At 42.6% G+C, this 15,857-nt stretch overlaps 1 protein-coding gene across 1 annotated transcript; it reads right to left on the bottom strand.

Annotated features, from left to right (window-relative positions):
* Positions 1-432: 432 nt before the first annotated feature.
* zmynd19 (zinc finger, MYND-type containing 19) lies at positions 433-6,898 on the bottom strand. Its single transcript, XM_038734148.1, has 6 exons — positions 6,650-6,898; positions 4,978-5,037; positions 4,788-4,894; positions 3,988-4,128; positions 3,206-3,386; positions 433-2,960 (listed from the first exon to the last, which is right to left on the bottom strand). The coding sequence occupies exons 1-6, from the start codon at positions 6,698-6,700 to the stop codon at positions 2,817-2,819; spliced, it is 684 nt and encodes a 227-aa protein (XP_038590076.1). The 5' UTR covers positions 6,701-6,898; the 3' UTR covers positions 433-2,816.
* Between the last annotated feature and the right edge of the window lie 8,959 nt (positions 6,899-15,857).

The raw sequence follows: 15,857 nt of genomic DNA, 5'->3' as shown, positions 1-15,857 counted from the left end.
CAGTTGTAAATTTGCTTGTTAACAAATATAAATCCTCTTGTGGGCACCAGAACGTGGAGGCTGCTGTATAAACAAAATAAATAACAGTAAACACAGTTGTAATAATATGTAATGGGTCTTTATAGAAGTTATAATTGTTCACACTGTACAATAATGAACACTTAAAATGTCCTTACAGCTGCTTAAAACTACAATATGTGTTTTATACCATGTTTTAAAGGTTTATAAATACTAAATAGGGGTGGTTAAAGTAAAGTGTTATCATATAAATGTGCACTGGCTAGTGCAGTCCTGCTGCTTTTCTAGCTCCGCAGAACGCTCTTCAGTTTTATTTACCTATTCACACACACAAAAGCATCCTTGAATTTAAATCAACAGTTTCTAAGAACACTGCACTCCCATATTTACCAGTATTAGTCACACTTTGAACAACTCCAAGCCGACTCCAACCAATGAGGTTCATTTTATTTATTATCATTTAACATTGGAAAAGCAACCGTCAGTTAGCGCCAACTGTACTTCCATTCACATATTGTAGCTCTTTATTTCTAGGTGATTAATGTTTATATTCTTACAAAACAAAATGATTTCAGACACAATCTGTACACTCCAAAATCACACCCCTCCCTTCAACCCATCTATGACAAATACGCTAAACATCGGAGCCAAATTTTAGTGCAGTGTTGATAACCTGTTGAGACACACACACACACACACACACACACAAAATAAACAATCAACAAGTCGCATGTACGTCTGTGAAATACATGCTTACCAGGTGTCTGGACTCCTCTGCGAAAACACAAGAGGACACATAAGCGGGTGTGCATTGTAGGTAATACAAGGCAGGCAATTTAGGATAAAAGTTGACACAGAACAATTTCACTTGGACTGCCATGTCTTAGAAAACAATAGCAGGTCATTGGTTCAGTTCATAAAACCACTCTCAATAATAGAATTTTACCAAAGGTGTGTAAAGGGGGGAATTCAAGTTTTACACTCCCAGTCTCTCACATGGAAGATTTTAGTACAATGATGGTGTGCAGTGTTTTCATGGAAAATCTGGAAGGGCAACACCGAGGAGGACTCATTCATTCAGGACCAGGAAGGGGGGGGGGGGCAACCAAGTAGGGGTTGAAATGTTCAGTCCCACTCCCTGCCCACAAAGATGAGACATCAAGGTCCCATATTGTCCACTTTTATATAACCTTTGCCTTCAAATATCACCAGGACAAAAACAGGTTTCACAATTAAATGTTTTAAATAAATATAGCTCCGTTGATAGAATTTCTTCAAAAAAAAAACAAAACAAACAAAAAAAAAAAACCAACAACAAACACAACAAAAAAACCAAACAGAGCAAACTCTCACACAAGAAACTGAGCACCCCCCCCACACACACACACACACACACACATCATATCATAACCCTGCAGATGTAAAAAGTACAGTTGAAAAGACAGGTGTCTGTTAAAAACCAGCAAACTAAGAGTGACTGGAGGGTTTAAACCAGTTGACACAGGCGTGGCAACTACAGGTCATAGCAGACTTTGGTAGAGATCGCCCCCCCCATTTTGTTTCCTTGTGATCAGAAAAGTTTGACAGATACTTTGTGTCTTAAGAACATGAAATTATTTTGTGAGCACAAAAAAGCAGTTTCATATTCTGTGATCAATGTGACAAACTTTGTTTCTGTGGGATCGTGAAAAAAAGGCTTGTCAAAGTACCAACACCACCACTTTATGAATAGTAACAGGAGAATTTTGAAAATGCCGTTTAAAAAAAAAAGTTATATACCTAGTTACTTCAGGTGATTAAAATGTTGTACCAGGTCTTAAACAACTAAACAAGTCAGATGAATATGACAAAAATAAAAAGTCATGGGTTGAGAAAACTTAACTTAATTTGGCAGCTACTTTATTATAGAACAGTGAAATTATTTTTAACCCACCAATTTATTATTAAATATGAAATTTAAAAACGGTGCAATATGGCCCCTTTAAGAAGAGAAAGGACATACATTAACCCTATCCATAACCCACATTGACCATGTCAATGTCCTTCAGTACATATTGGCAGTACACGCACGCACGCACACACGCTCCCACTCAATACTGGTAGTGTGATTCAATCAGTGAAATCTATCGGGTGGGGGGGGGGTGCAACAGACAGGGTGGTGGCTAAGGTGTCGATGCCAATGAAGACAGCAGCCATGTGCACCACAGAGGTCAGAAAGGGAGCGATACAGTGAAAAGGTCCATGTCCCATTGTACCAGCTGAACGACAGGTACTGCAGCTCCTGGGTCCCCCGTCTGCACAGATGTCACCACACCCCTGTGGCTGGGTGGAGGAACAAAAGTGGATGACAACACAACTGTCTGTACTGTGGTCCAAAAGAAGCTTGTCCAGTTCATCAACAAGACAACTCGCCCCCTCCCACATACAAAACCATAGCAGCAGGTAGAGCTCGAGGGTCTCCATCCTCGAGAAAAATAAAGACAAAAATAAAAAGCAAATAATACCTTCCCCCCCGCGTGCGCCCGTCGTCCACATGAAAAGCAAGCTATGGAGAATTACCAGTTCTGGGAAGTGGCAGATGTCTTTTTGCTTTGTTTTTCTTCCCCTCCTCCATCTTCTTACCCCCTGAATCCATCAAAACAATTGAGCAACCAACATTGTCCTCTGTTGTTAAGTCTCTTGTCAGCATTCCCCCCCGCCCCCATTTTGCACTTCATCCCCGCTCCCCTCCCACAAGTCTAACCCTCCCACCACCCCACCCAGTTCTCCTTCCTCTCCCAGGCGAGGATGAAGGCAGATCATCGTTCGGGCTCCGACTCCAGGGCCAGCACCCGCTTGCGCTCGCGACACTGCTTCTTGTGGGCGGGCCAGTCCCTCTGCTGGCACTGGGAGCCACAGTAGCGCGCCACCTGGCAGCGGCCGCAGATGTTGAACTCCCGGAGCTGTGGAAAGATGAGGAACAAGATCATCTATTGCTCTGTGTGGATAATGCTTCGGTCCATGATCCCAGGTAGCCATTTACTGTATGCGTCAACATGTGGATAGGTTTATGATAGGGAAAAGGCTTGTACTTTATCTCCCACTTGTTGAATAAATGAAGGGAAAGGACTTCACTATGCATTTAATTCATTAAAATATGACTTGAAATTCATGCAGGTTTCACAGGAATGCCAGTTACAGTACATACCCTCCTCTCAATGAGTGAACAAGGAGGATAATGACACTCATAGTAAGTGCAGGAGCACTCCTCTTCCTCCACTAGCTCCCCATTAGCGTTGTAATAGCGTGTGCGGCTCAGCTCCAGATACTGTTCCTCTACAGGGTCGGCCGGTACCTGCTGGATGGCCAGCCAGTACAGAGACTGCTCTCTGGACAAGAAAGTTACATGTTTAACAACAAATAGTTATGTATAAGCCTTGAGACACATCACATAGTGGACTTTTACACAAGACATATGACAAAATAATCAAACTTTCATCTTCTAACGAAGACCTTTCAGTCCACTCTGTTCCTTTGGATTTAAAAGTGTTTGATTTTCTTAACTACTTTAAGAAATAAGAAGCCAGTTATAAACATATATATTACTCTTAATAGTCTCAAAGGGTCAGCTAACCAAGAAACAAAAGTTATACATACAGCGTCCAACATGGTGCTAATGCATTGCTAAATTTGTCTGACTGACCTCAGTAGTAAACTAAATACTTTGGTCAGTATTTAGTTTTAATAGGTCTGGATATGGCAAAAACAAACAAGCAGATATACAGATTACTCTGTCTGAGCAAATGGTCATATCCTTTACCCTGAAAGAAAAAATATTTTTGTTGATGTCAGGCTTAGGCTAAGCTAGGGCGTTAAAGACTCAGACTGGCTGTGCCTACAGACAAAACATCCAGCTTGTGCAGTACTCCACGTTCCTACTGAGCTACAGAATCATAATTCAGCCTTCAGCACTAGTAGCTGTAGCCCTACCTCTGTTTGCTGGAAATCTCCTCCGGCTTGGGACTCCAGCCCACCGGTACCAGTCGCAGGTTGTCTAGCCGGTTGTCCACAGTCACAGAGTTAATATGGATGACTTGAAAACTGGGGGCAATGCCTCCTCTGTGCTTCTCCCTGGGTCAAGACATGTATCCAGATCATACATCAGTTACCAGTTACAAAATAAAGACAGCTCAGGAATATGAGGGTGTTATTCACTGATGAAGATGTGCTTCAAGGACTGCATGTTGGCCACTTCCTTGTTTTATTTCAGAATACTTGGTCTTGTGTAAAAAGTGCAAAGCAGAGCTTTTAGGACCTTCTTGTTCAAGAAGTTATTTGCAGGTCAGATACTATGTAGATCAAGGTACAAAGTGCCAATATATGTGCTGATAAACATGGGATACTATACTATTATATGAATGACCAATAACAAGCAACTGTCAACTCAAAACTTGTGAGATACACAGGACTGGTGAATTGAACTAACAGAGATCCTTAAGATAGCAAACTAAAGTGAAGCTATACCAACAACTTCAGTAAAAAAAAATTTTGACCAGTGCAAACAAGGGGAGGATGTCACGTTTGGTTGTTTGAGCTGGACAAAGCGATCGGATCTCAATGTGCACACTGGAGACACATTAATACCAGGTATAAATGTAATCAGGTTAAAGTCATATCTAGATACACTCTGGATATGAGACACATTTTAATGCCAGGGGTAAAGGGGGTCATACCCCAGATGCTCAAAAGAAAATTTATTCCACACCTGTTATAAGGAACAAATTACTCACCAGAGGAGCTCATGTAGTGGCCTTCCTGCCCAGCGGCCTTTGCCAATGTCGAAAGCGTAGGCAAAGATCTTAGCTCCATTGCCATCCGCATCTACCTCCATGCGAGCCTGTAAAGGAAATAATGTAACTGTTTAACACTGGCACTATCAAATGAGTGGTAAAAAGAAACAGTTGAATCCACGTAGTTTACCTCAAACGCATAGTTTTCCACAAGCGGTATGTCCTGCTCATCAATCAGTGTGTATTTTGTCTGCAATGAGAGAATGGAGAGATAAAAACTGTAAGAACCACAACTGTTACAGGAGCAGCTATCGTTTCATGGGGCAGCTTTAGCAAGACGCCATCTCATTAACATCCAACATTTCGGGACACTGACAAGGAACCCATAGGGGGAAAAGGCCCAAGAAGGACTCTATAAGCTCATAACTGGCTCCATCTATCCATCTTCAAGCATTCACATAGAGCTGTTTGAGTAGTTTGAAACTACAGTCACTTAGATATTAAATAAATCAAGACTTCAATTAGTGATAATCATTGGCTATTGCAGAACAACCTCATATTATTTAGCTATGACTTTCTGAGAACTTTGACTGAAGTTACCAAGAAGCAGGGCAAATTATTTACTAATTGCTCCAATTTAACTGGTTTGTACAGACTTGAAAAGTCAAGACAACACTGTTTATGAATAGAGGCATGTTTGCAGAGGCCACAAATGATTGGAAGAAATTTGCACTGCATGTGACATTTGCCACACAAATATAAACAGAAGGACCCTCTCTTAAGCATCATAAATGTTCATACCAAGAGCCTCTTTTAAACCAACCAAACTGTTGGTTTCCTCTCAAATCCAGATGCAACATGTTTTCTTTTAAAGGAACAACAGATTACTTTTAACCATTTATGGACTACCTGAGCACTCAGTAGGTGGGTCAAATGCACGTGACAGCATACCAACACAGAACCCCACGCTACACTGAGCATGGTAACGTTGCAAAACAGCATGGGTGGTGCTGTCCACATACCAAAAGGTCCTAACGTGCAATGTGACACTTTGTCTGCCAGGCTATTGTGAAGATCAGGAGTGACATCATGCTTATTAGTTACATGACTGTTGACAGGAGCACTGTCACTCAGCAGCTGAGTCGCCACAGCTTAAACAAGAGGGACTGCACAGTTTATCCGTTAAATGTGGGACCAGCAGCATTTCTTGACCAACATTCAACCTTAGTTTAACGTCACATCTGTGTGGAGAGATACTTATGTAACGAGCCAAAATAACGATGCATGTTTTCGGCCCCAGCTGTTGAGTAGTGTCCTGCCGGTGCTTTGTCACATTGCACAAAAGAAATCAGTTGATGGAGCAGGGCTTCCTCATTAACAGACACTCCAACGTGTAATCCAAATAACATAGCTAGCGTGTCGCTGCTAACTGTACCACCGTTAACATTAACTATGACCCTCCGTCGAAAAACAACTGTCGTCTCCGTTCCTTCACTACCCGACACCGGTAACGACACAATAAGAACCCATGTGTTTACCGTTATGGCAGTACTCCACCGTTTAACGTTAGCCGACAGTTAACGTCCCACGCTACATGCTAGTTAGCATTAGCTTCATAGCGAAACTGTGTTGGTGGCGGCGGAGGAACAGAAAACCAGTCTGGCTCGGCACGGCCGGCTTCTCTAATCCGTTCAAACGCGGCTAAAATCGGTAAAGCCGAACTACTCCCGCGTACGCAACGGCTTGATAACCATTAGTGGTTGACTAGCACAGACTCATCAAAAAACTAATTTTCCATCGCCTTTTGTGGTCTCCGCGGGCCCATCCCCGGCCGCACATGGCAGCCCTGGGATCCAGCTCACCTTCCCGGCCACACGGCCGAGCCGTACGATCCCGAGCTTGAAATCCGACATCAGGAGGACAGGCGGTGGTGACAGAGAGAGGCGTAGGATCCAACCTAGATGTTCAAGTTTAAAACTCGCAGGGGCAGCCCCTCAGCCCCACTGCGATGCCAGTTTGGGTTAACTGGTTGGGTGTTTGCCCTGACTCCGGGTCTCTCCGGCAGCAGCCTAGCCTCGGTGACACACCGCTGCTGGCGCAGGAAAGCCTAGCTGCTGGGGGCGGAGTGGAGCGGGACGACCCAATAATCTGACCGCCCAATCAAATTTAACGCTACGTTTTTTAACTCGACGCGTGCGATCATGCTGCCCAATAGAAAAATGAGTATTCTTAACGACCGCCTCATTTCAGTTATAACGTCATCAGACTCTCGTGACCACTTCCAGCCATTTTCGCGCGAAATGTTTGATGGCTGTATTTGGGATTATCACCTTTTACCATGGACGCAATAAGAGAGCGTCCATATGGAAACGAACAGGACCACATACAGATGGGTGACTAATAAAAGGAAAAGCCAACATGATGTGTCTTATATTGAGTCAGGCCACCACGAGCTTCAGTGCTCCTTGCCAAGTCAGTGGAACTCTATTGGAGGGATGAACACTATTCCTCCACAATATATTCCCTCCTTTATATATATAATAAAACCTTTATTTATCAGATAATCTAATTGAGAAATTTTTCTTTTGCAAGAGAGACCTAAGTGCAGCAGATAGAAAGAAAAACAAACACAGCCAGGCACAATAAAAGGACAAAGACATCACTACATAGATGCATATGATGATAAAAGGAAGCATCTGCATTTGATGTTTCTCCACACTTTCTTTAATTTGCCCCCCGCCTGCCTGCCTGCCTGCCTGCCTGCCTTTAGGGGAGACCGGGGATGGTTGTGACATTTTTGACATTTCAGTCTGTATCTCAGAGTGGGTTCAAAATGTGATACAACTAGTTACATGTATCTGCAATGGGGTGGCAATGGAGCAGGGGATAACACACATGCCTTTGGTGTGAGAGGCCCGGATTTTTGGATAAAAGCATCAGCCAAATGAGTAAATGTAAATGCTATTAAATGGTCTTCTCCCTATCTAGGGTGTTCCATGTAAAGGACTATATAGTGTGCTCAACTGCACAATGAAAACAACGCTACTCCGATTATCTCTGAGCCTTTCATTACATCATTGCTGTTGCACAATTGGTTGGTGGACAAATTTTTTCATCAGTGAGTGGACTCTATATGGTATAATTCTTGCATTCGGACAGCACAACAAAATGGCGAGCTCACTATATAGTCCACCATACAGCTGCAAGATTTTTATTCAACACTTGAATTTTTTTAACACAATTGGTGTGTGTGTGGGGTGGTCATCCAAGTGTCTAAGTTACTGTCTGTCATAGTAATGACAGTAGCTTTGGGGTAGCGTATTAGTATGGACAGGCGAAAACGCAGGACTTTAAAGACGATGACGCAGACATACACATTTAGCATTCTGACTGGGTCTTACAAGTCATGCAAAGCAAAAACACAATGTTACCAACAGTTTTTGTGTTGGTATTTTTAATGAAATATTTTTTACTGTGCATGTTGCCGTATTTGCTTTGCAACAACTCTGTGCCACAGTCGCTTCATACTCCCGTGTTACTTTCAGTAACAGTCCCCACTTGTTGTGGGTCAATGCAAAAATATCTTCTTTCGCTGAATCTTCCGCCACTGCAGAGTAGACTTTCTGCTTCCTGTATACACCGGTGCACGCATGCCCAGTGTAAATGAATGGCTACCTGATGTGCGTTTTCAGTCATTTTAATATAGACTGAGATCAATTCTGATACACAGTAAAAATGCTGGTGTGGACGGAGAACGTTTTTTCGTTTTAAAACAGAGTTTTAAAGGTAGTAGTGTGGATGTAGCCTTTCACTTAGGTCTACTTTGAACATATAAAACAATTAAACATGACTGTGTGTGTCAGACACATTGAAATTTAAAGAAAGCACATAAATATAACTAAACATTTTCTTGATGTAGGTTGTAACTTTTTCATTGTTGTTATAACTAACCCAAACTCTTGTAGCCATGAACTAGTTTACAGCTAAAACATTAGCACTAAACATCTTGCAAGAAAGATATCTAGACATGCAATAAACATGATTTAAGTTTGACAAGTGTAAAAGTGTGAATAGGGCTAAACTGAGCATCTGCAGAGTGAATCAGGTGAGTCATACTTTTTCTGATTGGACATGTTACATCTGACCTGTGTTACAACCATCCCCTGTATGTATGCATGTATGTATGTCTCTGATGACTTCTTCCCACAAGCCATCACTATGATGAACAGCTGATTTCTGACTCACAGTGTCAGGAACAATGCTTGTGAAATAACCCAGTAACTCTGTCTCTAATCAGCCACCTGCTTACTGGCTAACACTTATTATTTATTCACCATTCTCCATTTCAGAGCTGTTCATACTGTTATATTGTAGATATTGTATACCAATCCACCTACCTCAAGTCATAACTCCTGCACAATATACTTATTTATTCCATCATCCTTTGCACTATGCTTCATTGCACTGTGTATATTTATGCATGTATATGTACCTGTATATCACATCCACCTCCGACATGTACATACTCCTGCATCCTTTGCACTCTGCTCACTGCACTATTTGTCAGTATGTCTATATTGTTTTTGTTCATAGTGTATATTTGTGTTGTCTACACTGAAGTCCGTGTCTGATCTTATTTTTATTATTGTGATTTTGTATGAGTAGGCACATTGTGAGCAATGTACAATCCTGAGTCAAATTCCTCATGTGTACACATACCTGGCAATAAAGCTGATTCTGACAAATGGGCTACTGGAACAAGACATTTATGGACTAGAGCAGAAAATATGCATCTGATGCAATGCTACTATACAAGCAATCCCGGTGAGAGGGGCTATATGCAGAGACTATGGGATATATGGATGCATCGAAAACCATCATCAACACTGACAAAGAAACAACTCCTAGCTCAGTGTTCTAACATCCGCGAACGGCCACTGCTATCACAACTAGAGATTGATTAAGTACAACAAATATGCTACAGCAAGGGGGAGCCAGGACGACAGGTCAGTGGAGAGATGTCATCATCATCATCCTCACAAGGCTAAGTGAGAAAGTACCCTCTGAACTAAAGCCATAACCGAAACCAATGAGCTGATGTACGCCACGGCAAGAATAGTAATCCTAGAGATACTTGGCTATAAGATGAACACCACAAGCCACAAAGAGCATTACCTGCGGGAGGAGAAGGCTAGAGGCCAAGATCAAGGCAACACAAAGAGAAGTTAGTCAGCTCGCAGAGCTACAGAAAGGTGCAAGGAAGGGGCTACCTAAGAAATACAACAAGCTGTCGATACCTGAGGCACTGGAGACTTACCGCTCTGGCTACCAGCCTAGAGACATACAAGGGAGAATGTCACGGTGGATGTAGGGTAGAGCAGGTTGGTGGACCCAAATGCAGGATACATAGGCTGACAGGTACAGTTCAGCGATATTTTAATGTAAACAAAAAGCGTGCACACTTACAAGAGAGGCTGTGTACAGGAGATCCAAAATAACACAGTTCAGACAAACAAGGTAATCCAACAGAAAAATCCAGAAACAGGTGAAAATCCAAACAACTGACGGGGAACAAGCACGATGAGCACGATGAGCACGATGAGCACGATGAGCACGAGCAGTCAACACTACAACACACTATAATGACCGGACAAGGACTGAGAGGAAACAAGCAAGGATATATATACACACACACACACACACACACACACACACACACACAGTTAACGAGCTGGGAGGGAGTACACAGGTGAGGGACATGAGACTAACGAGACAGGCAGAGAGACAGCAGGGAAAACAGAGAGAGGCAGGCAGACAGAGATTGCAAAGAGGAAAAGAGAGAGACTGACATGCAGAGGGATTACTGGGGTAACAGACACAACACAAGTTACTGAACACTAAACAAAGGACATAACACGAGATGTAACAGATCAGAAATAACAAACAAAATAACTCAGACACAAGCAGACAGATCATAACAAAACTAACACCAACAGGGAAAACAGACTGACGCTGGGATAAGACAGAACTCTGAGCAGGAATGGGTTAAACAATACAGAAGTACACAGACCCGGAGAAAACACTAAGATATTAACTGAGACACAGAACGAGGAGCTAAGACAGAGCTAAATCTAAGATAAAAGTCAGATATTAAGTAAACTAAAAGATGCGGATGAACAAAATGATAAACAAGGCTACACGAGGCTAAAGCAGAATGATAAAAATTATAATGAACTAAACAGATCATAACCGCACAACCAGACAGTACCAGACCGACCAGCACAAACACACAGAGTAAACTAGACACAAGACATGACTGAACCCCAAAACACAGACTAACTATATAACAGATACTGGACATAGGACAAAGACAGTACTGAAATCCAGACGCAACATACTATAAGACAGATACGAACAAGACTACAAATAACATGACTGACTGAAAACTAAATGACCAAAGCAGAACAGACACGCCCACAGATGATAAACCGGATGTTCTCCACCGAACCATCCAAAGTGTACTCTCAGTGGAAGGGTAGTAACACAAGATCAGACCCACCCAGAGCTGACTGAACAGTATTGGAAGAACATATGGGAGAAAGAGGCATCACAACACCAATGCTCAGTGGCTAGTGGATCTAAGAACAGATCACAGCAATCTCCCACAACAAGATCCAGTAACCATTACAATGGCAGACATCCAAGAAAGAGTGGCAGGTATGAAGAGCTGGACAGCCCTGACATGATCCACACCTACTGGCTGAAGAAACTAACTGCACTCTATGAACGTCTGGCAGAACAAATGAACCAACTGCTGACGGATGGGACCCACCCAGAATGGTTAACCCGAGGACAGACAGTCCTGATCATGAAGGATCCCCAGAAGGGAACAATCCCATCCAACTACCAGCCAATAACTTCTGAACAACCATCAGTCACCTCCTCTACATGGATGACATCAAGCTGTATGCCAGGAATGAGCGAGACATCGACTCACTGATCCACAGTACCAGGATCTATAGCAACGACATTGGAATGTCTTTCAGACCGGACGAGTGTGGACGCATGGTACCAAAAAGAGGGGAAACGATTGAGCCATCAACACATACGCCCTGCCAGTCATCAGATACCCCGCTGGTATAATAAACTGGCCAAAGGAGGAGATAGAGGACACTGACGTCAAGACAAGAAAGCTCCTCACAATGCATGGAGGGTTTCACCCCAACTCCAGCAACCTGAGACTGTACACTAAAGCTGATGATACACGGGGCCGCAGCAAGGCAGCAAGATTGCCCAGCACCATTGCTCTAAAAGTTGCTCCATGTATCATCAGCTTAAGTGTAGCGAGGGAGGCCGAGGGCTAATGAGTCTCAAGACCACTGTCCAGGATGAAATAACAAAGATCCAGGAATACATTAGGAAGATGGCTCCCAAAGGGCTTAGTGAATACCTCAGGCAGCAGATACAAGAGTGTGAGGACCAGGAAGACAAAGAACCTTCATGGAGAGACAAGCCACTACACAACATATACCACTGACAAATAGAAGAAGTGGCTGATATCAAGAAATCCTACCAGTGGCTGGAAAAGGCTGGACTAAAGGACAGCACAGAAGCACTAATCATGGCGGCACAAGAACAGGCACTCAGTACGAGATCAATAGAGGCTGGGGTCTACCACACCAGACAGGACCCCAGGTGCAGACTGTGCAAGGATGCCCCAGAGACAGTACAGCAAATAACAGCAGGGTGTAAGATGCAGGCAGGAACAGCGTACATGGAATGCCATAACCAGGTAGCTGGCATAGAGTACAGGAACATCTGCCATGAGTATAGGCTGGAAGTCCCAAGGATAAAATGGAAGACACCTCCTAAGGTAGTTGAGAATGACTGAGCTAAGATCCTGTGGGACTTCAAAATCCAGACTGACAAACTGGTGATGGCTAACCAACCAGAAATCTTGTTGATCGACAAACAACAGAAGAAGGCTGCAGTGATAGATGTAGCAATCCCAAGCGACAGCAACATCAAGAAGGAACACGAGAAGCTCGAAAAATAACAAGGGCTGAAAGAGGTGCTAGAAAAGATGTGGAGAGTAAAAGCAACAGTGGTGCCAGTGGTAATCGGAGCACTGAGGCATGTGACCCCCAAACTGGGAGAGTGGCTACAGATACAACATCAGAGGTCTACAGTATCTCACAAAAGTCATGTTGGAATACTGCCCTGCGGCCCAGTCTCTGAAGGGAGGGGATCATGCTCTGCTTCAGTATGTCACAGTGCATGTGGGGGGTTTCTTCTTCATAATCTTTGAAGAGGCTTCCTTCTGGGACGATAGCCATGCAGTCCAATTTGATGCAGAGTGCGGCGTATGGTTTGAGCGCTGACAGTCTGACCCCCACCCCTTCAATCTGTGCTGCCAGCATTGCTAGGTGTATTTCCCAAAGAAAACCTCTGGATATGACGCTGAGCACGTGCACTCAACTTCTTTGGTCAACCATGTCGTCTGTTCTGAGTGGAACCTGTCCTGTTGAACCGCTGTATGGTCTCAGTTTCAGGGTCTTGGCCAGCTTCTTATAGCCTTGGCCATCTTTATGTAGAGCAACCATTCTTTTATTCAGATCCTCAGAGAGTTCTTTTCCATGAGGTGCCATGTTGAACATATATATATATATACAAATATTGATTTGGAGAAAGGACAGATGTTTTTAAATATCAGATGTAGACGTCATTCCTCTGTTTAATTGTGTATTAGACTGCTACCTTTGCTTGTTTTTAGGGATCCTAGCAGCGAAGCTGCTGGAGCCCTATTGTTTTTGTTCTGATTCTTCTTCTTTCTTTCTTCTTTTTCTCCGCTAAAAGTGTTTGGGCAGCAAAAACTGCTGGACAAAAACTCAACAAAATTCCACCCACTACTCATGCAAAAAAAAATGGCACTCATAGACTTCGAGGTGGCGTTATAACAACCATCTTTACGTTTTCGCATTTATCTCGAAAATGGCTTCGTTTAGAATCAAACTTCTTTCATTATTTTAATCTCTGGATTCCTCTGCATGCATCTAAAAATGTTAAATTCTATGACTTTTTATCATTTTTCTCTAAATCCTATTTTTGCAAACATGTCCCAGATGGTTTTGCCAATCGACCTGAAACTTTGGCAGGATCATCTCCGGATGTCGCTTATCAAAAGTTGTCAAAAGAATTTTAATACGTCAATCTGGTTTTTTTTTCATAAATATTTACTTATGTGTATTTACGTACAATTTTACATAAATGCCGGTAAATCAAAATTGGCTTAAGCTATTGTCACCAAACTTGACGAGTCTGCTACACTTGCAAAAAGTTTATACCTCGGAATTCGCTGCATGGATTCGTACAAAATTCGGTTTGTATGATTTACATTTACATTTACTCATTTGGCAGACGCTTATCCAAAGCGAGTTACATTTGAGGAACAACATACAATCATCAACAGAGCATCAAATACAGCACGAGATCTACAACTGACAATACATATTAATAAAAGCAGCAATAAATACTAGTAAGCGCTACGGGGATATACCTAGGATACCTAGGGAAAGAAGTTAGAGTTAACAAAAAGTGCAATCAATAAGATAATTGTAGGGGATAGAAGAAGAACACAGGAAGAGCATGTTAGATATTAGGAGTTAGAGGTGTTATAAGAGGAAGTGTTCTCGGAAGAGATGAGTTTTCAAGAGCTTCTTGAAGTTAGAGAGGTATGTAAACTTGCATTATGGAGTTTAGGTAGATGGGTGCAGACCCAGTAGTCACTCTGTATGCAAGCATTAGTGACTTGAATCTGATTCTGGAGGCCACGGGTAGCCAGTGGAGGCCACACAGCAATGGAGTGACATGTTGTGGTGGTAGCCAGGCTGATGGTGATCCTGTTTATTTCTCCTTTTTTCTTGTGATTCTGTTTTGGCCTGCCTGTCTGTGTCTCCTTGCTTGTGTTCTCGCTCTCTCTTTCTGCTCCTGAGCCCAGCTGACGATCCACACCTGCACCTCGTCAGCCACCTCCTCTACCTGCCACACCTGCCAGCAATTATCTCCATCACTGCCAGTATTTCAACCCCGGTTCTCCACAGAATCTCTGCTTGATTGTTGTTGCTCCTGACCTGGTGCCAGTGCTTGCCTCCAGCTTTTTGTAGTGATTGGCAAAGTGAGGCTTTGTGGAACATTGAAATGTTTGAAGCAATTGTGCTGGAATTGTGTCGAGGCTTTGAAACACTTGGATAACCGTCTCCACGGTGACACCTACTGGTCACTTTTGATATTGACACATCTTGGTAGGGGTTTCATTGAAACAATGACTGAGCAGTGTTTCCAGTTCTACATGTCTTACCAGTACATGACCAACAGGATTAGGAGAAATCACCATACAACAAACGCTTTCAGATTGTCAGAGACAGCAGATGGGGATTGCAATAAAAGTGTGTGTTGTTTCATAAGTAATCACTCATTTAGCTGACACTTTTCTCAAAAGCAAACCACAATTGCTATGTCAGAGGGCACACTTTTGGAGCAACTAGAGGTTAAGTGTCTTTCTCAGGGACCCGTGTATCACAGTGGGAATCGAACCCACGTCCCTCACACTAAAGGCATATGTCTTAACCATTATTGTGTCCACTTTCATAATCGAAATACCTTATTGGTGAATTATTTTCCAGATACTCGCAAGGCATAAAAGGAATAGAAATACTAGGTAGTTGAAGTTACTGAGAAGAGAATATAATAAAGTATACAAATCTAAGAATATAATAATAAATGTGGATATCTACGGTATTATACAGTAGCTTATTAACATAGGTGTGATGATGATTAGCAGGACAGATATAGGCCCTAGTGTAACAATCATTAATTATAATGAGTGCTGGCAGTGATGAGATGTAATGGATAAAAAATCTGTAACTGAGTAAAGTTTAAGTTGTTTTAAGAATTATAAATGTAAAGTGGAACAATGTCTCACATTTGTTATATGTCAAGAGTTTTATTCAGAAATATTCAGCTGTTTTGGGGCTGAGTCGGGTTTTTTTCATAATTGACATCACCAGCCTC

This window comes from Micropterus salmoides, unplaced genomic scaffold (genome assembly GCF_014851395.1).
Source record: "Micropterus salmoides isolate LMB-PRFRI ecotype aquatic unplaced genomic scaffold, ASM1485139v1 Ms_hic_scaffold_20, whole genome shotgun sequence".
NCBI classification, from domain to species: Eukaryota; Metazoa; Chordata; class Actinopteri; order Centrarchiformes; family Centrarchidae; genus Micropterus; species Micropterus salmoides.
Note: the sequence above shows the minus strand (reverse complement) of the source record. Positions and strands in the feature narration are given on the sequence as shown.